This window comes from Lytechinus variegatus, chromosome 5 (assembly GCF_018143015.1).
Source record: "Lytechinus variegatus isolate NC3 chromosome 5, Lvar_3.0, whole genome shotgun sequence".
NCBI lineage: Eukaryota > Metazoa > Echinodermata > Echinoidea > Temnopleuroida > Toxopneustidae > Lytechinus > Lytechinus variegatus.
In genome coordinates, this window is record NC_054744.1 from 16,377,458 (window position 1) to 16,404,187 (window position 26,730).

Below are 26,730 nucleotides of genomic sequence, written 5' to 3' on the forward strand. Positions count from 1 at the left end.
GATCTCTGGTTACATATAACTCTCCTCATTGAAATGAAGTGATCAGTAGAACATGTACACATTTTAAACAACAACAAAAAATGTTGCTTGAGCTTAACTTTAAGGGAATAAAAAGAAAATATGAGGTCACGATCATGATCAGTCAATATTTTTTTACAAACAATTGACATGATTACCGGTACATAACTTTATCTTCAATAGTTAATATTTGCTGCACACATTGCAACAAATTGATAGGGGCAGATTTGATCTGAATAATAACACATGACGTTCAAGTATTAAAAGAAACAAAGCAAAGAAACAGATTCTGCAAATGTAAAAATTTGTAAAGCAAGTGATAGCAAAAATAAAACTGGGAGAAACATTTGACTTTGAACACCTTTCTGCTGGTAGAGAAAAGAGATCTACCAAATACTTCATATAAATGTATGGACAAAATAGATGTCAGTGTTGGATTCTATTTTCAGTACCGTATATCATGACACAATATCTCTGATAATTGTGATCATCTTACAATGTACATGTATCTTGTACATTTTTCAACCTCCCTTGCACAAACTTCTACAGGTATTAGTATATCAATAATTTATTCCCATGACCCATAAGAAACATGTGCCACTTTTCATTAGGTAAGCTAAATATATATTCATTTTAGAATTTGATGGTTTATAATGCCAAGTATCATGAAATATGATAATCATTATAACCATTTTATATCAATGCATCCTCCCCCTTTTTTATATCATGCTACATGAGGGAATTTTTAATTCATATCAACATGTGCAATCCCACTACAAACATTTCTGTTAGCAGCATGTTGGGCAAAAGAGTTTTGATCAGATGCAAAAATGTTCATATATCAATTCAATGTCCTGATCAAGACCCAAATTAAGCAATTTTCTCAGTCATTGATTAGGAAAGCACCACCGACAAAGTCCCCAAATCACCATGGCAATGGCAAAACATGATCGGTCATCACGACCTGTTGTCTCTTGGCGCAAAATCCTCCATCAGCGTCTGATAGATAAAGTGTGTCAGTTTCAAAATGGCTGCATACATGACATACTGCAGGATGACAGTTCCAAAGCCTTTGAAAAGCCCCGCGGCACCTTCCTCTTCTAAAACACTTGTAAGACAGTCGGAGAGTCCATCGTACCTCGTGCTGATTGGCACAACGCCCCTTCCGAAGTCTGTATTATCGATTATTGTCCTCGTGCCTTGCACGTGCAATTTCATCATGAGGGTGGCAAGGGGGTAGAGGAGAACATCCGCGGTCAGGTTTCCGGCAAACGTTGCTACAAGCTCAGGGAAGTAGGCTTCCTTCATGGTTCCTGGGGTGGCAGGGGCATCGAGGCGGTCACGGCCGGCATCCCGTAGCTTCTGCCTGTGGATGGCGAGAACGATATATTGCACTGTGGAGGTGATGATGTACTTGGCGACGCCATGGACTACGGTGGGTAAGAGTAGGGTGTAGATGGGAAGTAGACGGGTGGTGGATGATGAACCCCATCCTGTCAGTCGCAGGAATCCTTCCTTGATACAGTCAAAGACACCAGGTCTGTCACTTGCTATATCACTCTGTATAAAGAAATAATGAATGATGAAAGGATTATTAAAGATATTCCTTCAGATGGGGAGGGGGGGCTTTCACTCCCTCCCTGATGTTTGCATACACTTGTTGCAAGGCAAAAAGTGCTCACTGCAATGTTTCATGCCATTTTCCCTTTAAGTCTCCTACGATCACTTTAGAGATTTGTGGTGCCAGGGTACACAGTTCCAAAGATATGCATAATTTTGTGCATGTTGGTATAACAATTGCTAAAGAAAACATGAGGTTGCGTACAATTTCAGTACAAATTGTGTTTTCATTAACTAAACATCATAAATGTATACCTTGGCCATCAGTATTGATATTTTTTTTTGGAGAATGTGAAAATTTCAATCTAAATGTAAATGCGACTCAACTTTGTGTTAGAAACAAAGGTTTTGCAGTAGATGTATCATATGTGATATTGACAACACAATGTAGCATACTGGGATGGGATATGCTCAATTCTATAAATGCACTAGGGTTGGAATTTATGGTTTCATGAAATTTCCTCTGGGACAATTGTTCTGACGGAAAATCTGCACATTATGCAAAAAAAAGTAAATTAACCCTAATCCCAACTTGGATTTGCTTTGTATCTCTTTTAAAGGTAAATGCCAGTTGTGGTAACGATATCAAAATGAGTTCCTACAGAATCCAATGAAATGACCACCAAAGTGTTTGTTTGTATAAATAAAACGTATGTGCCAAAGGATTCTGGAAGAAATTGTGTAATTGCTGAGAAATCAGCAAATAAGCACAGAATTCGGGTCAAGTGTCGGGCCGACATTCAAATCAATAATACTACACCGTCCCATGTGCGCTTATCTGAGTTGGTGATCTTCAGTATGAACATTTTTCAGTGTAGATTTCAAGATTTCACAAAGTTCAGTTTATGTAACTGTACCAGATCTAGATCCTCCATATACTGACAATTAAGCCTTGTTTTACAGACTTTCTCATGAAATCAGTGTTTACTGCAACTACTAGAATTTTTCTTTAACTATTCATATGACTATTCACTGGTATATCTCATATCCTCCATTTCAATTAACATGTTGGTTTATACCATATCATGGTATTTCCCACTCTATCATCACTTCAAGGAAGAATTTTGATCTCACCTGAACTGATTCCACAAGACTAGCAGAGAGGAACGGTGTCGTGATAGCCATACTGATGGTCTTCAACGTAATGTGACCTATGACCTGCTTAATTGTGCTGTATGTATGTACCTCCCTGCAAATTGAATAATACAATCATTACACTTTATATGGCTGGCATGGATATCAACACTCCAGTGTAACATTTGCTCTTTGCCCCCCCACCCTTCATTCACTATCCCCCCTGTCTGCAATATTAATATCAGGTGCTGCCTTTGGCTGCATGCCCTTTAATTATTCAACTTACAATAACTTTTGATAAGTTTATTGTTATGAAAAATTGTGTGAAACATTAACGTTGAGAAATTAATAATCCTGCCAAGAATAGTATCATTTTGTTATAATATCACTGATTTTGCAACAATACACAGAGCTACCAAGTCTCACGCATTATGCGTGAGACTCATGCATTTTGGACTCTTGTTCATCCCCTCAAATCTCTGTCTCACGCAACAAATCACAGCCTATCCCCATATACATTGTACACAATGTCTGTGATCTCACTCAGATTCACAGAAAATCTCACACATAGCTGGTCTTTGAACTTGGCATCTCTGAATACATTCTGTATACAAGTTCTTGAATAGAAGGATGCTTCACACCTCTTATATCTCATACTTTACAATGAAGCTTATTTCTTTAAGTTAGTTCTTTCAAATGATGTATTCATGAGCTTTCATTACAAATCAAAGTCATGTCTTGAAGGTAACACTGAGCCTGGCAGTCTAGTGAAGCTTTCAATAAAGATAAGATAATGAACAATAATCCTATTGAAATTTACTCTGGGTACTTCTGAATTGAATGTCTATTCATACTTTGACTACAGTGAAGTTAAAAATTTGAATAGCTTAGAAAACTAGGCTATTGAAACAAAGTGGTTACCTTGGAAATGGTGTAAACTCACTGATGAGTGATTCACTTCCTAGACCGATGCCCTGAACCATGAACGCACTGCCAATTCCTTTCCACATCGTAAAGAATCCCTGTCACACAATAAGGAAATTCCACCCGGGGATTTCAAATCACTGTCAATATATGTATGTATATATGTATGTGTCAATCATTGTCACTGTCAATATCATGACAATGCTGAATCTAACAACAAGCACTACTTTTATTTCAGTTTGATAGTGAATTCTTAAATCATAAGCTCTGGCAACTGACAACATAGGAAAATTCTGACACAATTTCTGTATCTAATCAAATGTCATGTCATGTCACAAACAAAACAAAATTCTGTTTCTGTACTGAACAAGAAGTACTTAAATAAGAGTTTCATTCTCTAATTTTGACACACATTTATAGTTTTATACACAATATTATTTATGAACAGTTTATTGAAATGGCCATAAGACCAAAGCCTGCCAAGAGCTGTTAAAAAGTGTAATAGGGGGGGGGGGGGGGGGGAACACACAGATACAGACAGGCATGCAAAGGGGAATGAGTGAAAATCAGTGAATAAATAACCAACAAAATAGAATAAAACAGAAAGAGGAGATGATGTCAAGAGAAAGGTATGGAAGAGGATGGGAAACAAAAGGGCAAGATTATATTATATGCAAAAAAAACAAACATTAAAAATCTGAGGAAGTTATGGCTTCTTACATGTTGTCTTTGCAGGGTAACTATCACAGGTACAACTGAGAACGGATGGATGTGGTAACGACTGGCATGATGATTCACCTGTCCACAAATTAAAGAAAAAAGTACTTATAAAGGTGGTTCTCCTATTGAAAAAAAAAGACATTTCAAATAAGCAACATAGAAAAATAATATATTTCATTCTACTGGAACTATATCAATTTCCTTCAATTTGTATGGAATATACATGTACAGGTATGTATTTGCAGGTAATTTGAAGAGACATATAATGTATATTTTACTGCCAAATAACAAGTTAACAGCTGTGTATAATAATTGGGTAGGAAAGGATAGATTTGAATTTACTTTGTTAGGTGAAACACTTTTCCATCCAACTTCTAATGATCATTAAAAAAATCATTATTTTATGCTCTGATACCAACACAGCACAGTAATTTTAACCATGTTCCTCATTTGCATTCAATGTCTTGAGAACACAAGATTGTAATGATCTTGAAACACGTTTAAGGATAAATAATTACCTGGCATTGTCGCCTGAACACTATGAAGGGATGAGAAAGAACATTTTCAGTGAGTAGACTTGCAAGACCAATGCCAAAGCCAGCAAACCTCTGGATATTTTCTGCAACAAATGAGAAAAAACATTTCAAAAGTCTCTAACAATACCCCTTCATGCCCATGTTATATCATAACCTTGTTCATAGAATGAGTGTTCATGCCCATTTTATGAAAAAAGAAGACATTCTTTGTTTTCAATTACTCCGCTTGCCGTGTTGAGACCACCAATTTCCGATAGGAGGGGACTCGGATAACGAGTAATAGCATATTACTCGTTATCAGAGTCCCCTCCGACGGGAAATTGGATCACAAGGAGTAATAAGACAGTTAAATAGACAGTTTTAGCAGCCTGAATTTCCCGAAAAAATGTGCCATATTTTCTCCTAAATCAGCCTGTTTTATGCTGACACTTTTCAGTGTGGCTTCAGACACCCTAATAATAACTATCAGCAAATTTTCAATGGAATCCATGGAAGATTTTCAAAAGAAATCTATTTGCTATGCGAAACGGTGCGAAGCTTCTCACTGAACGTGGACTTCCTTCCACCAAACGCTTTCCCATCGACACAATAACAAATGACTCGGACGCTTTTTCAAACGACAAAAATAGTTGTTCTTTTCTCTCCTGTGGCTGTATATTAAGTTGATGAAACAATGATCAAAAACACTAAATAAAATCAATGAAAATCACATTAAAAACACTATTTAACTGTCTTATTACTCCTTGTGATCCGAGTCCCCTTCCGTGTTTAGAATGACAATTTCCCATTGGAGGGGACTCTGATAACAAGTAATATGCTATTACTCGTTATCCGAGTCCCCTCCTATGGGAAATTGGTAGTCTCAACACGGGAAACAGAGTCGGATCACAAGGTACTTAATAGTGTTTTTAATGTGATTAATTTTGTTTTATTTAGTGTTTTTGATCATTGTTTCATCAAATTAATATACAGCCACAGGAGAGAAAAGAAAGACTATTTTTGTCGTTTGAAAGTGTCCGAGTCATTTGTTATTGTGTCGATGGGAAAACATGTGGTGGAAGGAAGTCCACGTTCAGTGAGAAGCTTCGCACCATTTCGCATAGCAAATAGATTTCTTTTGAAAATCTTCCGTGTATTTAATTGAAAGTTTGCTGCTAATGTAATGATATTTGAGCCTTGAGGCGTGTCTCAACTCAAGTTTGACCCAGCTTGGATGACGATAAGGCCAAAACTTTTCTGATTTACTTCATTAAACTATTTATGTTAAAATCTCGTTTTCATGTCATATCCTGGTATTGAAATTAAAGGCCCTTATGAACCTGACTGAGACTAAGCTGCAGTTTATACTTTATACCCAACTCAAATATTTGCATGTGGGACTACTAGTAACACTGTGACAAATTGTTTTTACCATTCTGCTGGTGGTTCGGTGTAGCCATTCTTACAGCTGCCATTATCTGATCTTGAGCTGAAGAAACCGAATCTTCTTGATCTTTAGGGGTTGCCTCTTCATCGCTTGCTCCTGGAATACGCCTTAGTGTCATGATCCGTAATTGTAACCAAATTCAATTTCGTCCAAACATGCCCAATTTCTGAAACAACCATCATCTGCATCGAAAAAGAGGAATGATATCGCCCTCAACGCTTGTAGTTCTACAGTCATCGTTGCTCAGCGAAATTTGTGTCAGGAACCTCAAGTTCATCAGGATAAAATGGTAAAATGAGGTCTCATGATGTATATTTGCAATTTTAATCAATATTAATTCGATGATGTGATGATCTTTTTAATTGATACTATGTTCCCATCTCTTATTTCATTCTGCTTACGGACGTTGTTATTGTATTGTCGAGATGAAATGGAAATGTTTTTCGAATGGGATTGCGTGATCCCATTCGCCCGATTTCATGTGTGATGGTACAAATTCATGTAACTTTATTATATAGCTATGTCTAGAAATGAATTGAAAATCACCGATCAGGAAACAGTTTCCACAGCATGATGGTTTGTAAAAGTACGATAATAAATGATACTCAGTTGGACAATTGACTGAAAACTGCTGATGCCGTGGTTTCAGTTCGTGGGCAGTCATACAAATTTGGTAGTAAACTAGTATTGTACATCATTTTAATCGTATCATCACTCATTTTTTGTAAAAAAAAAATTGATTTTGAGATTTTTCCAGAAATCAAAATAAATGATAGTTCAACTTGTCCTACTCTAGGACTATTCATAACTAAATTTCTAGGCAGCAATTTATTTTGTTTTCCGAGATATGAGAGGATTTTCACGGAGATAAACAAATTTTTGATAAAATGCGCAAATCCCATTGTTTGGAAACGTGCACGTGTACTGTAACAGAGCGATACAACATTTTGACTGACCGCAATTTCAATGCGTGCAGTCGGCCAAACCGTTGTATCGGCACTGGGCACTGCGTTGACTTTGCATGTGAAAAGCGATACGTTTTGACTGATCGCGCGCATTGAACAGTAGAGCTGGTCAGAAAATTGGGATCGTCCCAGTTTACAGGGACTGTCTCAGTTTTTAAAGATTTCTTCACAAAAGAAATCTAGTAATGGTCATTCACCTGCCAAGTGCCGACACCAATCAAGTGCGCTAGTCAATTTAAACATATCAGGTTTCACAAGATTATTGGAACAGGGCTCTCGCAAAGTAAGGAATTACGCGTGGCGCATTTTTCAGAATTGATAATATTTTCCAACACCCAAATTTAGCGTCGGGCCGCGCCGTTGCGCGCGCGTGCACATTACACGCGCAAAAGATACATGCGCGCGCATGCGCGCGCATGCGCGCTGCTTAAACTGGCGATCGGGAACATTTTAAAATTGATTTGAGCCGCTAATTAAATTTAAAAAATACATGTGCTTTATATACCCTCCGATATGAACTCCCGTTCTCCAAAAAGAACGGAGGAAAGGAAAATAAAACAGAATACAAATAAGAAGTCCTAATATCAGATTACTAACCGGACATCCAGGAACATTTTAAAATTGTTCTGAGGTGCTAACAAGTAAAAATATATTTTATATACCTTCCGTTATGAACTCTCGTCCTCCAAAAGGAACGGCGGAAAGGAAAATAAAACAGAATAAGAATAAGAAGTCTTACTCTTAAATATCTCAGATTACTTAACGGATAATCAGGAACGTTTTAAAATTGATTTGAGGTGCTAACAAGTAAAAATATATTTCATATACCTTTCGTTATGAACTCCCGTCCTCAAAAAGGAACGGCGGTAAGGAAAGTAAAACAGAATAGAAATAAGATTCCTAAATATCTCAGATTATTAAACTGACAATCATAAACGTTTTAAAGTTGATTTGAGATGCTAACAAGTAAAATATCTTTCGTTATGAAATCCTGTTCCCCAAAAAGAAATGTAATGACATAATATTGTTTAGACGATAGTAGAAAGGAAAATAAAACAGAATAGAAATCTTAAACATCTCAGATTACTAAACGGACAACGAGGAACGTTTTAAAATTGTTTTGAGGTGCTAACAAGTAAAAATGTATTTTATATACCTTCCGTTATGAACTCCCGTCCTCCAAAAGGAGCGGTGGTAAGAAAAATAAAACAGAATAGAAATAGAAGTCCTAAATATCTCAGGTTACTTAACGGATAATCAGGAACGTTTTAAAATTGATTTGATGTGCTAACAAGTAAAAATATATTTTATATACCTTTCGTTATGAAATGCCGTTCTCCAAAAATAAATATAAATGACATAATATTATTTAGACAATGGTGGAAAGGAAAATTTAACAGAACAGAAGTCGTAAATATCTCAGATTACTAAACGGACAACCAGGAACGTTTTAAATTGTTCTTAGGTGCTCACAAGTAAAAGTATATTTTACATACCTTCCGTTATCATATCAATTTGTTTGCGCTCCTTTTTTGCAGTGCGTAGCGTGTTAAATTATTTCCCTATGGAGAATAATAGAAAATACGCCGTTTTTGAGGGATTTGCTAAGATATCTCCCAAACGCGTCAACAAGGTGATCTATCAAAACAGAATAGAATAGAGCAGATTCTCACCTTGAACATGATATGATTTTCATTTAATTTTAGTCAAATTAAGTTCTGTCACTTTTTAGGTTTTTGGAACCTTTCTTGATGATTTTGGAAATCCATTTGTACATGAGCCAATGGGCAAGTGCGGGAAACGAAACGTTTGGTGCGACTTCACATTGTTGTAAAAAAATATATACGTCACAATAGACCCTATCAAAAAAAGACATTTTGCAGAAAATGCTGTAGATTGCGAATACCTAAGAATGATTTTGATTGGATAAAAAAAACCTCTGTCACTTTTCACATTTGCAAAAGCTTTTGCAATAATTGGTCACTATAGTTTGGCGGGTTCAGCCGATGGCATTGTGTGTACACAGTACACACGCATAGCTAGGTAACGCAGCGCGTGAAGAATTTTGCACGTTTTCATTTATTCGTACAGCGACGACTTGAGTGTATGTTGGATAGGACCCTACCATTTTTGACCGGGGGTGTGCCAATGAATGCAAGTGATCAAGAAGAGTTACAAAACTGAAGGGAGTGAGAAAACAAGGAAAGTGAGAGGGAAATTTATGAAAACAAGTAATGCGAGGAAAAATGACAAGAAAAGGAGAGAAAGGAGAAGAAGTGAAAACACGCAGCTGAGTGCGCTCACGATATGTAAGTTGAACACCCCTGCCCCGCAATGTAGCAGCCCGCCACTATACACGTAGACTGCCTGCACGATGCGAAGACAGCGGCGCGTATTAGTGACTGTGCGTTAAACGTACCATTTCTACGCCTTATAAAAGGAGCGTTTTTTGTACACAACAAACTGATATGGAACTCCCGTCCTCCAAAAGGAACGGCTGAAAGGAAAATTAAACAGAACAGAAGTTGTAAATATCTCAGATTACTAAGCGGACAACCAGGAACGTTTTAAATTGTTCTTAGGTGCTCACAAGCAAAAGTATATTTTATATACCTTCCGTTATGAACTCCCGTCCTCCAAAAGGAACGACGGAAAGGAAAATAAAACAGAAGTCCTAAATATCTCAGATTACTAAACAGACAATCAGGAACGTTTTAAAATTGATTTGAGGTGCTACCAAAATATATTTTATATACCTTTTGTTATGAAATCCCGTTCTCTAAAAGGAACGGCGGAATGGAAAATAAAACAATAGAAATAAGAAGTCCTAAATATCTCAGATTACTAAATGGACAATCAGGAACGTTTTAAAATTGATTTGAGGTGCTACCAAAATATATTTTATATACCTTTCGTTATGAAATCCCGTTCTCTAAAAGAAACGGCGGAATGGAAAATAAAACAATAGAAATAAGAAGTCCTAAATATCTCAGACTACTAGTACTAAACGGACAATCAGGAACGTTTTAAAATTGATTTGAGATGCTAACAAGTAAAAATATATTTCATATACCTTTCGTTATGAATCACGTTCTCCAAAAAGAAATATAAATGGCATAATATTATTTAGACAAGGTTGAAAGGGAAATAAAACAGAATAGAAGTCGTAAATATCTCAGATGTACGGACAATCAGGAACATTTTGAAAAATGTTTTGAGAACTGTGCTAACAAGTAAAAATATATTTTATATACATTTCGTTATCGAACATAAGTTACAAAAATCTCAGAATAACGATCGATTTAGAATGTTTTAGAATTGTTTTCGTGTATTAATGGCTTAGAATTAGTTTTATATACATTTTGTTATGATCTCCCTTTCTTCTCTGGTTTGGCTCTCGTACAAATGATTAGCCTCAGTGTTTTGACTATAGGTCAGATAAGGACAGCTTGTCCCCCAGGATTTTCGTAGGTTACATTTTATTTACAGTCGATCAAGTTATCTACACAAGTGGATCCCCAGGCTCGATGTGGCGAGTAAGTTACGAGGGTCGTAAAACTTTTTTTAATTCTTCTGACCATTGAGTGACACCACATGTTTGCGCTGTAATTTGTGTGTGGATTGTGTGAGCAGTTGGTCAACTTCATCTGCTGTATTGGTCGATGATAACACGCCCCCCCCCCCCACCCTGGAAAAAAAATATTTTGTACCAATTTCCAACTCCATATGTCCCTCCTTTCGGCATCAGTTCATCTGACTTTCCTTGAATCAGAGCACAATGCAGCCATTCTCCATGCTGGTCTGAGTGGTCTCTCCTCCATTCCATCTTTTCTTCCATGCTTATTCCTCTACTATTGTTCTTTATTTCTGTTCTAACAAGTTGAACTTCTTTTATTAAGAGTTTGGAACAGGATACCATATGTAATTAGATTGAATAAATCAAATTGAATAATATATTTAGCATGACATATTTTGCCACTTTTGATCTTATTTCTTTAAATCTGTTTTCAATTCACATGCTATATATTTTTCAATTTGATATCCTTGTATATACTTTATTTCAGAGTTACCCCCCCCCCCCCGAGTTGTTTATCTCTTCCATATTGAGAAAATTACGTTCCATCTTTCATCATTCTTTTGGACAAGTATGATGATAAAGAAGAAGTTTGTTTGCTAGTCTTAAATTGGAGGCTTGCCTTATTGGCAAGAAATCAATGATAGCACGTGGTTCAAATTCAATTATGGACAATTTCCAGTTATATTTAATGCAAACGTTTTTAGTTTCATCCAACTATTCCTTATTTTGAATACATGTATAGTTTACTGAAGAATATGCATTTTGGTAGTTTGACATTTTAGAACCGACTGAAAACGTAGACTAGCCCCTTTCACGAACCCTCCTCCCATCCCATCCCTTTTGTTTACGGAAAAGTACAAATTGCGCAATCTTGATCGAGAACCACATGGTCATCAGAAATCTGATACTTGTGTTGTCTGGGGTTTTCATTCTAGATGGGAGGTGTGGGGGGGGGGAGTGGAAAATACCGTCAGATCAAATACGCAAAGGCGAGACAAAGCTTATTTGACTTTGAAGGAATATTGCTTAGATATCGAGGTTTCTTGAGCATTCATGATGATGTATTTTGGGATTTATTCAATGTTGGCCCGTTTTAGCACAACTGTGAGACATGAAATATAATGGTAAGAACATGGAAAATATTGGCATTCATGATCTATTATGATTGCCTAACTTTGGTAAAAACTATTTCAAGTTATTTCAAACATTGCAATTTCTGTCAAACACATATAAAAAAAAATTGTATAACTTTTATCTTTGCTTGAAAAAAAATTACAATTATCCAACACTCGAAACTTTGCACCCTAATAATTGTAAACAAAGGCATATCTTTCAGTTTCAAGATTGATTTGACAATTCGTGCAGGTAAAAAAAAATACCAAAACCTCACCTCAACCCAAGTCCCAAATATTACACATTCATAAATCAGTTCAAATAACATTCAACCATCGAATACCATTACCACTAACACTAAAAATTGCAACTTCGACTTTCTTTGTATTACACTTTAGAAAAAAAATAGGAACTTTTTTTAAATGACCCGTGTACTACCTTGTAAACGCCAACTGCGTGTATGAATTCAGTTGGCGTTTTCTATTTTGTGAGTGTTCATTACATATGATATTTCATTACCGTCATGGGTACCATCAAAGAAAGAGAAATTATAGATTAGTGACATAACAATATTTCAATCAATTTAAGTCATTAAAAAATGAAAATAAAATATCAGGTCTATTATAACAGACAGGCGCGGATCCAGGGGTGGGGTGTGTGCATACATGTACCCAAAACAAGTTTGGAATTGATGACTTTTTTTTATTTGCTTGTCATTTTTCAGGGGGGGGGGGCAAAATTCCTCTATGAATGATGGCATTTTTTATTATTTTTATAGTGGAGAGAGGTCGTCTAATTTAGGAGACACAACCACCCCCTCAAAATTTTGGAACCGCGCCAATCTATTGGCCCATATGATTAAGAAAAAACACAAACATCCTGTAATTGTGAAACTTGACAACGATGAAAAAGGTAGGTCGGAAAATAAGGCTAAACAAAATCATACATATAACATTTGATGGAGTTAATTCTTTATCAAGTCACGCGTGCGCCACGCGTAATTCAATTTTGGAGATTTAGCGCCACGCGTAAATCATTCCATCGATGAAGCGCCACGCCTAAAAAAATAGCGCCACGCCAAATTCTGCGAGCGCCACGCCTGAATTGCTCGAAGCATTTTCTACCTCCATGCTCGAAGCAAGCGCCTGGCTGACCGCTACCGGTATACCATGCATCCCAAACCCGGGGATGCCAGCGCTAGCGCGCTGCACCCCGCTCACCACAGCACTGACTGACTGAGCACACCGCCCTGACAGTGTAGGCATGGCGGTTTTAGTGAGCATGTTTACGTTATTTGCCTGCATGACGAGCTGGTATAGCCAGAGAGCTACACATTTTCTAACAGAGGTACACACAATCAGTGACTGAGAAAGAATGTATTGCTATGAATTCAGTATCCTCGAAGTCTGTGCATGATCTAGTATTTCAAAATTAATTTTTGATGATTGTTTTGAGTGACTTGATAAAGAATTAACTCCATCAAATGTTATATGTATGATTTTGTTTAGCCTTATTTTCCGACCTACCTTTTTCATCGTTGTCAAGTTTCACAATTACAGGATGTTTGTGTTTTTTCTTAATCATATGGGCCAATAGATTGGCGCGGTTCCAAAATTTTGAGGGGGTGGTTGTGTCTCCTAAATTAGACGACCTCTCTCCACTATAAAAATAATAAAAAATGCCATCATTCATAGAGGAATTTTGCCCCCCCCCCCCTGAAAAATGACAAGCAAATAAAAAAAAGTCATCAATTCCAAACTTGTTTTGGGTACATGTATGCACACACCCCACCCCTGGATCCGCGCCTGTCTGTTATAATAGACCTGATATTTTATTTTCATTTTTTTAATGACTTAAATTGATTGAAATATTGTTATGTCACTAATCTATAATTTCTCTTTCTTTGATGGTACCCATGACGGTAATGAAATATCATATGTAATGAACACTCACAAAATAGAAAACGCCAACTGAATTCATACACGCAGTTGGCGTTTACAAGGTAGTACACGGGTCATTTAAAAAAAGTTCCTATTTTTTTTCTAAAGTGTAATACAAAGAAAGTCGAAGTTGCAATTTTTAGTGTTAGTGGTAAATGGTATTCGATGGTTGAATGTTATTTGAACTGATTTATGAATGTGTAATATTTGGGACTTGGGTTGAGGTGAGGTTTTGGTATTTTTTTTTACCTGCACGAATTGTCAAATCAATCTTGAAACTGAAAGATATGCCTTTGTTTACAATTATTAGGGTGCAAAGTTTCGAGTGTTGGATAATTGTAATTTTTTTTCAAGCAAAGATAAAAGTTATACAATTTTTTTTTATATGTGTTTGTCAGAAATTGCAATGTTTGAAATAACTTGAAATAGTTTTTACCAAAATTAGGCAATCATAATAGATCATGAATGCCAATATTTTCCATGTTCTTACCATTATATTTCATGTCTCACAGTTGTGCTAAAACGGGCCAACATTGAATAAATCCCAAAATACATCATCATGAATGCTCAAGAAACCTCGATATCTAAGCAATATTCCTTCAAAGTCAAATAAGCTTTGTCTCGCCTTTGCGTATTTGATCTGACGGTATTTTCCACTCCCCCCCCCCCACACCTCCCATCTAGAATGAAAACCCCAGACAACACAAGTATCAGATTTCTGATGACCATGTGGTTCTCGATCAAGATTGCGCAATTTGTACTTTTCCGTAAACAAAAGGGATGGGATGGGAGGAGGGTTCGTGAAAGGGGCTAGTCTACGTTTTCAGTCGGTTCTAAAATGTCAAACTACCAAAATGCATATTCTTCAGTAAACTATACATGTATTCAAAATAAGGAATAGTTTGGATGAAACTAAAAACGTTTGCATTAAATATAACTGGAAATTGTCCATAATTGAATTTGAACCACGTGCTATCATTGATTTCTTGCCAATAAGGCAAGCCTCCAATTTAAGACTAGCAAACAAACTTCTTCTTTATCATCATACTTGTCCAAAAGAATGATGAAAGATGGAACGTAATTTTCTCAATATGGAAGAGATAAACAACTCGGGGGGGGTAACTCTGAAATAAAGTATATACAAGGATATCAAATTGAAAAATATATAGCATAGAACAGATTTAAAGAAATAAGATCAAAAGTGGCAAAATATGTCATGCTAAATATATTATTCAATTTGATTTATTCAATCTAATTACATATGGTATCCTGTTCCAAACTCTTAATAAAAGAAGTTCAACTTGTTAGAACAGAAATAAAGAACAATAGTAGAGGAATAAGCATGGAAGAAAAGATGGAATGGAGGAGAGACCACTCAGACCAGCATGGAGAATGGCTGCATTGTGCTCTGATTCAAGGAAAGTCAGATGAACTGATGCCGAAAGGAGGGACATATGGAGTTGGAAATTGGTACAAAATATTTTTTTGCCAGGGTGGGGGGGGGGGCGTGTTATCATCGACCAATACAGCAGATGAAGTTGACCAACTGCTCACACAATCCACACACAAATTACAGCGCAAACATGTGGTGTCACTCAATGGTCAGAAGAATTAAAAAAAGTTTTACGACCCTCGTAACTTACTCGCCACATCGAGCCTGGGGATCCACTTGTGTAGATAACTTGATCGACTGTAAATAAAATGTAACCTACGAAAATCCTGGGGGACAAGCTGTCCTTATCTGACCTATAGTCAAAACACTGAGGCTAATCATTTGTACGAGAGCCAAACCAGAGAAGAAAGGGAGATCATAACAAAATGTATATAAAACTAATTCTAAGCCATTAATACACGAAAACAATTCTAAAACATTCTAAATCGATCGTTATTCTGAGATTTTTGTAACTTATGTTCGATAACGAAATGTATATAAAATATATTTTTACTTGTTAGCACAGTTCTCAAAACATTTTTCAAAATGTTCCTGATTGTCCGTACATCTGAGATATTTACGACTTCTATTCTGTTTTATTTCCCTTTCAACCTTGTCTAAATAATATTATGCCATTTATATTTCTTTTTGGAGAACGTGATTCATAACGAAAGGTATATGAAATATATTTTTACTTGTTAGCATCTCAAATCAATTTTAAAACGTTCCTGATTGTCCGTTTAGTACTAGTAGTCTGAGATATTTAGGACTTCTTATTTCTATTGTTTTATTTTCCATTCCGCCGTTTCTTTTAGAGAACGGGATTTCATAACGAAAGGTATATAAAATATATTTTGGTAGCACCTCAAATCAATTTTAAAACGTTCCTGATTGTCCATTTAGTAATCTGAGATATTTAGGACTTCTTATTTCTATTGTTTTATTTTCCATTCCGCCGTTCCTTTTAGAGAACGGGATTTCATAACAAAAGGTATATAAAATATATTTTGGTAGCACCTCAAATCAATTTTAAAACGTTCCTGATTGTCTGTTTAGTAATCTGAGATATTTAGGACTTCTGTTTTATTTTCCTTTCCGTCGTTCCTTTTGGAGGACGGGAGTTCATAACGGAAGGTATATAAAATATACTTTTGCTTGTGAGCACCTAAGAACAATTTAAAACGTTCCTGGTTGTCCGCTTAGTAATCTGAGATATTTACAACTTCTGTTCTGTTTAATTTTCCTTTCAGCCGTTCCTTTTGGAGGACGGGAGTTCCATATCAGTTTGTTGTGTACAAAAAACGCTCCTTTTATAAGGCGTAGAAATGGTACGTTTAACGCACAGTCACTAATACGCGCCGCTGTCTTCGCATCGTGCAGGCAGTCTACGTGTATAGTGGCGGGCTGCTACATTGCGGGGCAGGGGTGTTCAACTTACATATCGTGAGCGCACTCAGCTGCGTGTTTTCACTTCTTCTCCTTTCTCTCCTTTTCTTTGTCATTTTTCCTCGCATTACTTGTTTTCATAAATTTCCCTCTCACTTTCCTTGTTTTCTCACTCCCTTCAGTTTTGTAACTCTTCTTGATCACTTGCATTCATTGGCACACCCCCCGGTCAAAAATGGTACGGTCCTATCCAACATACACTCAAGTCGTCGCTGTACGAATAAATGAAAACGTGCAAAATTCTTCACGCGCTGCGTTGCCTAGCTATGCGTGTGTACTGTGTACACACAATGCCATCGGCTGAACCCGCCAAACTATAGTGACCAATTATTGCAAAAGCTTTTGCAAATGTGAAAAGTGACAGAGGTTTTTTTTATCCAATCAAAATCATTCTTAGGTATTCGCAATCTACAGCATTTTCTGCAAAATGTCTTTTTTTGATAGGGTCTATTGTGACGTATATATTTTTTTACAACAATGTGAAGTCGCACCAAACGTTTCGTTTCCCGCACTTGCCCATTGGCTCATGTACAAATGGATTTCCAAAATCATCAAGAAAGGTTCCAAAAACCTCAAAAGTGACAGAACTTAATTTGACTAAAATTAAATGAAAATCATATCATGTTCAAGGTGAGAATCTGCTCTATTCTATTCTGTTTTGATAGATCACCTTGTTGACGCGTTTGGGAGATATCTTAGCAAATCCCTCAAAAACGGCGTATTTTCTATTATTCTCCATAGGGAAATAATTTAACACGCTACGCACTGCAAAAAAGGAGCGCAAACAAATTGATATGATAACGGAAGGTATATAAAATATACTTTTACTTGTGAGCACCTAAGAACAATTTAAAACGTTCCTGGTTGTCCGTTTAGTAATCTGAGATATTTACGACTTCTGTTCTGTTAAATTTTCCTTTCCACCATTGTCTAAATAATATTATGTCATTTATATTTATTTTTGGAGAACGGCATTTCATAACGAAAGGTATATAAAATATATTTTTACTTGTTAGCACATCAAATCAATTTTAAAACGTTCCTGATTATCCGTTAAGTAACCTGAGATATTTAGGACTTCTATTTCTATTCTGTTTTATTTTTCTTACCACCGCTCCTTTTGGAGGACGGGAGTTCATAACGGAAGGTATATAAAATACATTTTTACTTGTTAGCACCTCAAAACAATTTTAAAACGTTCCTCGTTGTCCGTTTAGTAATCTGAGATGTTTAAGATTTCTATTCTGTTTTATTTTCCTTTCTACTATCGTCTAAACAATATTATGTCATTACATTTCTTTTTGGGGAACAGGATTTCATAACGAAAGATATTTTTACTTGTTAGCATCTCAAATCAATTTTAAAACGTTCATGATTGTCAGTTTAATAATCTGAGATATTTAGGAATCTTATTTCTATTCTGTTTTACTTTCCTTACCGCCGTTCCTTTTTGAGGACGGGAGTTCATAACGAAAGGTATATGAAATATATTTTTACTTGTTAGCACCTCAAATCAATTTTAAAACGTTCCTGATTATCCGTTAAGTAATCTGAGATATTTAAGAGTAAGACTTCTTATTCTTATTCTGTTTTATTTTCCTTTCCGCCGTTCCTTTTGGAGGACGAGAGTTCATAACGGAAGGTATATAAAATATATTTTTACTTGTTAGCACCTCAGAACAATTTTAAAATGTTCCTGGATGTCCGTTTAGTAATCTGATATTAGGATTTCTTATTTGTATTCTGTTTTATTTTCCTTTCCTCCGTTCTTTTTGGAGAACGGGAGTTCATATCGGAGGGTATATAAAGTACATGTATTTTTTAAATTTAATTAGCGGCTCAAATCAATTTTAAAATGTTCCCGATCGCCCGTTTAAGCAGCGCGCATGCGCGCGCATGTATCTTTTGCGCGCGTAATGTGCACGCGCGCGCAACGGCGCGGCCCGACGCTAAATTTGGGTGTTGGAAAATATTATCAATTCTGAAAAATGCGCCACGCGTAATTCCTTACTTTGCGAGAGCCCTCGTTCCACCAAAGTCTTTACAATAAAAAGATTGGACACTTTGCCAACTTCGCGTAACGCTCTGCATCAAGTTACGTGTAAAAATAGTTTTTGTGCCTAGTCTTTCCCTTGTAATGTGTTTGATATGAAGATAAATCGCGCACCTGTGGTACATGTATGTGACACTTAGCTGAAAGAAAGGCCAATAGGGGAGACCTGGGTTAGTTGGAACATGGGGTAAATTGAAACATTGTAATTTTCTTTAATGCCTGTAAAATAAATTTATGCAATACTGCCCTCAATTTATTGCAATAATAATTCAACACTGTTGAATTATTATTGCAATAAATCGAGGGCAGTATTGCATGAATTTATTTCACAAGCTTTAAAGAAAATTACAATGTTTCAATTTACCCCATGTTCCAACTAACCCCAGTCTCCCCTACACCAATATTTTTCACACACAAAAAGGATATACACATGTAGATCTAGCAGTTAAATGTACTTATGGTTGTAAATTGTTATTAATGTCATTTGAAAGTCTTATTTGATCTGTATTTTTTTTCTTGCAGTCTCGGAGGTATGATTCAAAGACCACCATCTTTTCGCCCGAAGGTAAGAACAACTTGAAGAAACCCTGTGTAGTAGATGCATTATTTATGCATATTTTCAAAGTGATTATTGTTAAAAATGTACTTGTATGTTCTTTATGCTATTATAGAGAGGTGTTGACGTGGTTGATTTTTCCCCCAAACAACTTTCTACCCTCATTTGTAAATGTTGTTAGCTCTTAACAAAAATTTAGATTACTCCACCCAATATGAAGATTCCACTTCATCTGCCATATGATTGTAGTGTGAGTTTTTTCTTTCCTTTTTTTTTGCTCAATAAATGAATTTCATGGAGATCATACATTTGCTCCATTGGAAATCTGCTTGTTTATATAAGCCATATGCAAATCCTAGCCTCAAACTTGTCCTTATCATTGTAAAAAGTTGACCACAGGGTCGTCAATTTTTGAGAACTGTTTTAAAACCCCAATATTTCTTTATAGCCATCTTTTTCTCTGAATATTCATGTTGTCACTTGGTTTTAAATTAAATTTTACACAAAGCTGAATGTTTGCCATGATTTCTCTTAATGAGGTATTTTATACAGCAGCAGACCCAGATTGGACCAGTAGTTGAGGGGGGGGGGGCACAAAAAGGTCACCAGTCGGAGGGGACGGGGGTGGGGGTACTGGATCCACCACTTGCCAGTATATACTTAGCAGGAAGAGCTTGAGAAGTTCTAGCATCTTTGCAAGTTTGCATGAATCTCTTGTCAAATGCAGTCCAGGCAGCCAATCTGTTACCACAGTCCCAAGCCTGATCCCTTGTCTTTAAAGAAATTCAGATTCAGAGACGGGTATTAATGTTGGGTTACTGCGACCTTTTCTCCTTTCAGGGCGTCTGTATCAGGTGGAGTATGCCATGGAAGCCATAGGACATGCAGGTACATCATTGGGGATCTTGGCTTCAGATGGAGTGCTTCTGGCTGCAGAAAGGAGGAATACTCACAAGCTTCTGGATGATGTCGTGTTCTCAGATAAAATCTATAAACTCAATAGGTAAATGATATTTTCTAAAATTATATTAGTTTGTAGTTAATGTATGGGTGGGTATGGGGATGTGTGTGAATGTAGTGTAATGGATGGACTGTCCTTCAAAGTCACCATTTGGAAGATATGAATTAATTTAGTTAATATTTTTTTCTCTCAATTATAAAAAAATTGTACATAGTACAAAACATAAATTAAGTTCTCAGGTATATTACTGAGAAGCCCCACCATGGTTCCATACCCTTTTTTATTTAAACGCCTGTCTAGACGGGACGTATTATGGTATCATGCTCGGTGTCCGTCCGTCTGTCTGTTCGTCCATCCGTTAACTTTTCCTTGTAAACGCGATAATTTCAGTTTAAGTTAACCTACATGTAGACTCATATAATTTGGGATGTATGATACTAGCATGGATCCCAGGAAGCCTATTGATTTTGAGGTCAAAAGGTCGAAGGTCAAGGTCACAGTGACACATTTTCATCTCACCCTTCTGCAGTCCTTGTAAACGTGATAACTTCAGTTTAACTTAACCTAGGCTCATGTAATTTGGTGTGTATGATACTACAGTAGATGGATCCCAGGAAGCCTTTTGATTTTGAGGTCAAAATGTCGAAGGTCAAGATCACAGTGACGTTTTCTTCTTACCCTTCTGAAGTCATTGCAAACTCGACAACTTAAATTTAACTTAACCTAGGCTCATATAATTTGGTGTGTATGATACTAGCATGGATTCCAGGAAGCCTATTGATTTTGAGGTCAAAAGGTCAAGATCACAGTGACATGTTTTTATCTTGCCCTTCTCTGAAGTCCTTCATAACGTGATAACTTAAGGTTAACTTATAGGCTCATATAATTTGGAGTGTATGATACTAGCATAGATCCCAGGAATTCTATTTATTTTGAGGTCAGACAGTCAAAGGTGAAGTCGCCACATTCCCCTTTTCTTGCTTGACCAGTAACTCCATTTTCCGCGATACAGGTGGGGGTATTATGTGCTCGCCTTAGTGACACTCTTGTTGAAAGTATTTTATCTCATTTATAATCATCTTGAAAAGAATTAAGCATGCTCATCTTCTTCTTCTGCACTTATATTCCATGGCATTTTTTTGTCAAATTGTAAATTTGATATTTTTATATTCTTTCCTTGTAACTGCAATTGTAATACATGTAATGTATATTCTTTTCCCCACAGTGACATGGCATGCAGTGTCTCAGGAATCACATCAGATGCTAACGTCCTCACAAGTGAACTCAGGCTTGCAGGTCAAAGGTCAGAAATTTATATGTTGTATTATCCACCAAACATACCCCTGTCACCCCTTTTTTTGCATTCACTGAACCAACTTGTCACTAAGAGTAACCATTATTTCAAGTCCATGCCTATTTTTGTCTCTTGCTTTCATTTTGTTCCCGGATCTTACTTTAATCTTGACTGCCCCCACCCCAGCAATTCATTAGTATCTAAAAAAATTGATACCTTTAAGAGCTCGGTTTTATGTCAGAATGAATAATTATATTGTATAATGTGTAAATACAGTAGAGAATACTAATAGAAAAGACACTGTGGAATTGGAGAAATGATTTGTTGTTTTACTACCCCTGATCTGATTTCATATTGTGTTTTGTTAATGTTCCGTTCAGATTCATAAGAATTTATTTGGATTTACTTTAGTAAATTGGACCATAATGTTATTATTTAATCATCTAAACATGTGGTTCTTTTATTCTGACAGATATTTCCTCCAGTATCAAGAAAACATTCCCAATGAACAGCTAGTCAGCACGTTATGTGACATCAAGCAGTTTTACACACAGGCAGGAGGTCAGTTCTCACCTAATCATAAGATTGAATATTTCTTGGCCCCTTTCTTTAAAATGTCCATTTCTTGTATGAAAAGCCAGCAACACCATGATCTATCATGTAGAATGTACATGTATGTACATACGTACATGGTGTTCTTGATAGGTGATGTCAATTTTACCAACCAGCTGCTCATTTCTGTTTAATATCAGGACAGCATGTATATACCGTATCCTGGATGATGAATTACGATATTGATTGCTTTGTTTTGTATGCCCCCTCAGACGAAGTCTGGAGGGGGCATTAAGCATTGCCCCTGTCTGTCCTTCCGTCCCCCCCACTTGGTTTCCGCGCAATAAGTCGACAAATAATTAAGAACTAAGTTTGAATTCAGAGTCCGCAGGTCAAAGGCCACAGGTTTCTGCATGATATTAAGTTCAATCACATTAAATGAATTTCTGATCGCGTTAGGCGGGGGCATCTGTGTCAAATTTCTAGGTTTAATTAATTTAGTGTGAAATTCATGAATTCCGATCAAGTTACTTTTCACTTTGTTCCCAGTTAAAAAGGGTAGACCTTTGTAAATATAGATCCTTTACTCTAAAACCATGTTTGTTTTTTAATTTTCACAGGAAAGAGACCGTTTGGTGTGTCTATTTTATACATGGGATGGGATAAACACTATGGTTTTCAGCTTTATCAGAGTGATCCAAGTGGAAACTATGGAGGATGGAAAGCCACTTGTATTGGAAACAACAGTGCAGTAAGTTTTCTCATGCAATTTTCTCTTAATTTGAACTTGTATTCATGGAGAATGAAACCCTGGAGAAGTATCCAATTTTTAGAAGAGGGAGAGGATAGAGCTGTGGATGCAGTTGCCAAAAAGTTCCATTCGAATTGGTTTTGAAATAAGAAAGTTATGAAAGTTTGACAAGTCTCAGTTTTCTTTTTGTGACGATTCTCAAATTAGCAATGTTTCTTTAATCTGGCAGGTGTAGTTGTGCAACTCTCAAAGTTTTGTACAAGAAAAAGAATTAACCATTATTTCAAAACATGCCAGTTGGTCTTGTTGATACCCCAGTATTGTCAAAGTTCATTTACCTTTGTTCATTACCCCCCCCCTTCTTCATCAACTCTAAATCCTTGATCTGCCTCTAGACTAAAGTAGCATTAGGGTAAATGGAAATGGCTTCATTGGAAGTACAAAACAAATTATATTAAATTTGTTTGCAGACTAATTCATGGTAAAGAAATGGTTGGAGTGAGACCAAACAGGCATAAGGCGAAATGGTATTAGACCAAATGGCATTCACCTTTTACTTATGACTCTTTCTTCGCAGGCTGCTATCTCTATGCTAAAGCAAGAATACAAGGAAGGTGATACAAATCTCAAGGATGCATTAGCACTGGCTGTCAAGGTGCTAAGTAAAACATTAGATATGACCAAGCTTACTCCAGAGAAAAGTGAGTAGATTTCCCCTTGATTCTTCCTCCTTTTTGTTCATTAAACAAGAGCTAATAATATTCTTTCATCAGGCCAGAATTGGTCATGTAAACCTGTTTCTATCAGCAAGGTCTTTAGGGAGATACAATAATAAATATTCCATTTTTTTTTTTGTTAACCAAAAAGTGATGAGCATGAAATTTGTCTACTAGTATTTTAATCATTTTTGAAGGATGAATATAAAAGAACATAAAATAAGAGACTTTTTAGAGAAACTTCCAATCTTCAGAAACTTAATTTTCAATCTTTTGTATCTATTTGAACATGTAGTGAGGCCAAATGTCTGGATTAGAGAACTTTTTGAAATATTACCATCTAAAAACACATTTTCAACCTAAAAAAAATTGTTAGGAAGTAGATGATATGATCCAGCTAATAATCAGTCGCCAAAAAAAGTGAGGCTCTTTCTATTCTGTTGTGAAGTTCATAAGTCTCTGCAGCCTGAGTGAAAATAAGAATGAGAGAAGAAAATTACACATTACTCCAAGACAGATTTAAAGTTAAATCTTTGATGAGACATCGAATGAATAAAGATAAATAAAGAGTAAACAATTAAAATCCCCATGTAATTTCCTTCTTTTATTCAGTTGAAATTGCTACACTAACGAGAGAAGATGGCAAGACAATGATCCGCATCCTCCCAGTAGAAGAACTCCAGAAGCTCATCAAGGAACACGAGGAGAGAGAGGCTAAGGCAGAAGCAGAGAAGAAGAAAGAAAAGGAGAAATAATGTGTAGCTTCAAAATAGTCATATTCATGTGTAGATTAAGTAGCTTCTGTACAGTTAACCCCTTGGGGTACAAGAATCTGGTGGTCATCTTGATATATCTTTTGGAATTAGTGAATTCAATGGGTTCCTGTCGCATGAGACATACTATTAATGGTAATGGCCATGGTAATATCTCTTTGACAGCTGATCAAAATCTGGGAAATCTTGAAAGTTTCCATATGTGGCAAAGTTACCATGATGCTATGTTTGAATGCAACAGGTCCAGGTTGAGATTTTCCAAAGATCATGTGGATCATTTATCTCCTTCAGTATAACTGAAGAGGTACTCTTTGTCTTATAACTATCCCTTTTGGATGTTTCACTCAAGTAATCTTCACTCTTCCAACAGAAGTGGAATCAGAATGCCTTTTACCCATTTAATGGCGGGGGGGGGGTGAAAAGGAGACAGAAGGATAGATGTACAATTGTGAGGAAGTCTATCAACCTGGTAAACCCTTTCAAAAGTTGTAATACTTTCTCTGTGAAAGCAGAATACTTCTCATTTTGCAGTCAAATGGAATGTTTCTTTTTGATGTAGCATTGTATTTTACTACCATTTTACATGAAATGCCATCCAATATGATTTGTAATCAAACATATGCTTGAGCAATGCTCTTGAGGATTGATGAACTCCCCTTTCAATTTGACTGAGCAATACTATGTATTCTGTAGATTAAGGATTATGATATCTCTCACTTTCCATAGTAGAAAAACTCTTTATAAATTTGTAAAACCGGTTGAAGATTGTAGTCAATCATGCCCAAAATGGGTCACGTGTGTGCCCTCTATTTCAATGCCAGCATACACCAAATGGCAACTAATACCCAGCAAAACATGTGGTCTGAAATTGCATATGATACTCATGCAGAAGAGTGTAAGGTATTGTGCACGATTTTATATGCGGAGGCTACCAGAGGCATGGACTCCACGATGCATACACACAATCCACCTTTTGCTAGGCTTTGTATGTAGCCAAGACGATATAAAAGAAGCTTGTGACTTTGCTCAATTGGCTGACGTGAAGATAATTTGAATATGTAACTATTTTCTGCCACATATATTGTTGACCTGTTTTATGAAACAGATAATGTGCAGGTTCAAGTTTGTGATGTTAAAGGCTATGTAGCAAGCATCTCTGGTATTTATATTGTGTTGCAAAAGCACTCTGCAAGCCTAGTTCTTGCTCCTTTGTAAATACCTTGAGTTTGCTGCATCACCATCAACACACGTCTGTGCATTATTTGTTATACAATTTCAACTCTTTTAATATAAAAAGGACCATGAATATTCATGTAGCTTGAGTGTCTTTTTTATCAGTTATATCAAAGCCATCTTCCTCCATAAAACAACTTTCATTGTGTTGAAAAGATGTCTTGTTGACATTCAAAGAAAAGTGAAACTTGATTGAATAGCTAAAGTGATATGTAATACACAACCCATTAATTCAGTTTACAAGTTAAACATTTATTTTCAAATACAGTTACATTCTCAACAACTTATTAAGAATAAATTAATAAGCATTTACAGTGACCATCAAAATACAATTATGAAATCAATGAAAATGTAATGGTCCAACCGTGAGTACAAAAGCTGTTCTGTTGACAATTTGTACAAAGTCATTTGTCATATAAAGTGCAAAACCTACATGTACCAGATTGTAAATTATGTTTTCATATGTTCAATAAACATGAATTTCATGTAAAATCTCACCGTGTTTATCTTAATATTTCAGTGTTCATGTACTTCTGTGATACCCATATAGCCCTAGTGGCACGAATGAAAATCATTTATGGAATGCATTAAAAATCAAGTAAGGATATTGCAATCAAGGCCATACACAGATTTTTTTTCCTGGGGGGAAGGATGCATAAACAGTTTTAAAGAACATGAAAGCAAGGGAGAAAAGCGACTGAGCTTGTTGCAGCCTTTTTTGCATAAATTATGTGAAATTAAAAGATTTTGTGCACACTTTTGGTGAATTTTGTGAAAATTTTCTGTAAAGAAATGTAAGTTTTCAATTTTTTTTTTTTTTGGGGGGGGAGGCATACGGCTATGATTGCAATGCTATGAAAATCCAATTCAAAATATTAAAGTCAATGGCCTTTGATGCCCCTCTCATTAGGCTTGGATAGTTGTTTTGCCCCTTTATTTTCCCAATTTATTCTGTAATTTAGAAAAGAGCCCTTTGGAAATTCAAAGTAGAAGTGTAGTTGCTTTTTGAGAAAAATCATACAGAACATTTTTTTTTGTTCTTAACTGATA

At 36.1% G+C, this 26,730-nt stretch overlaps 2 protein-coding genes across 2 annotated transcripts; one reads left to right on the plus strand and one right to left on the minus strand.

The window, feature by feature from the left end:
• Window positions 1-740: 740 nt before the first annotated feature.
• On the minus strand, window positions 741-6,487 carry LOC121415572 (solute carrier family 25 member 46-like). Its single transcript, XM_041608836.1, has 6 exons — window positions 6,304-6,487; window positions 4,875-4,975; window positions 4,357-4,434; window positions 3,634-3,734; window positions 2,713-2,827; window positions 741-1,578 (listed from the first exon to the last, which is right to left on the minus strand). Exons 1-6 carry the CDS (start codon window positions 6,434-6,436, stop codon window positions 976-978), a joined length of 1,131 nt encoding a protein of 376 aa, XP_041464770.1. The 5' UTR covers window positions 6,437-6,487; the 3' UTR covers window positions 741-975.
• An 83-nt stretch (window positions 6,488-6,570) lies between these two features.
• On the plus strand, window positions 6,571-25,615 carry LOC121415573 (proteasome subunit alpha type-4-like). The gene is made up of 8 exons (XM_041608837.1): window positions 6,571-6,607; window positions 19,367-19,409; window positions 20,241-20,403; window positions 21,587-21,664; window positions 22,128-22,216; window positions 22,828-22,958; window positions 23,536-23,659; window positions 24,287-25,615. Exons 1-8 carry the CDS (start codon window positions 6,605-6,607, stop codon window positions 24,427-24,429), a joined length of 774 nt encoding a protein of 257 aa, XP_041464771.1. The 5' UTR covers window positions 6,571-6,604; the 3' UTR covers window positions 24,430-25,615.
• The last annotated feature ends 1,115 nt before the right edge of the window (window positions 25,616-26,730 follow it).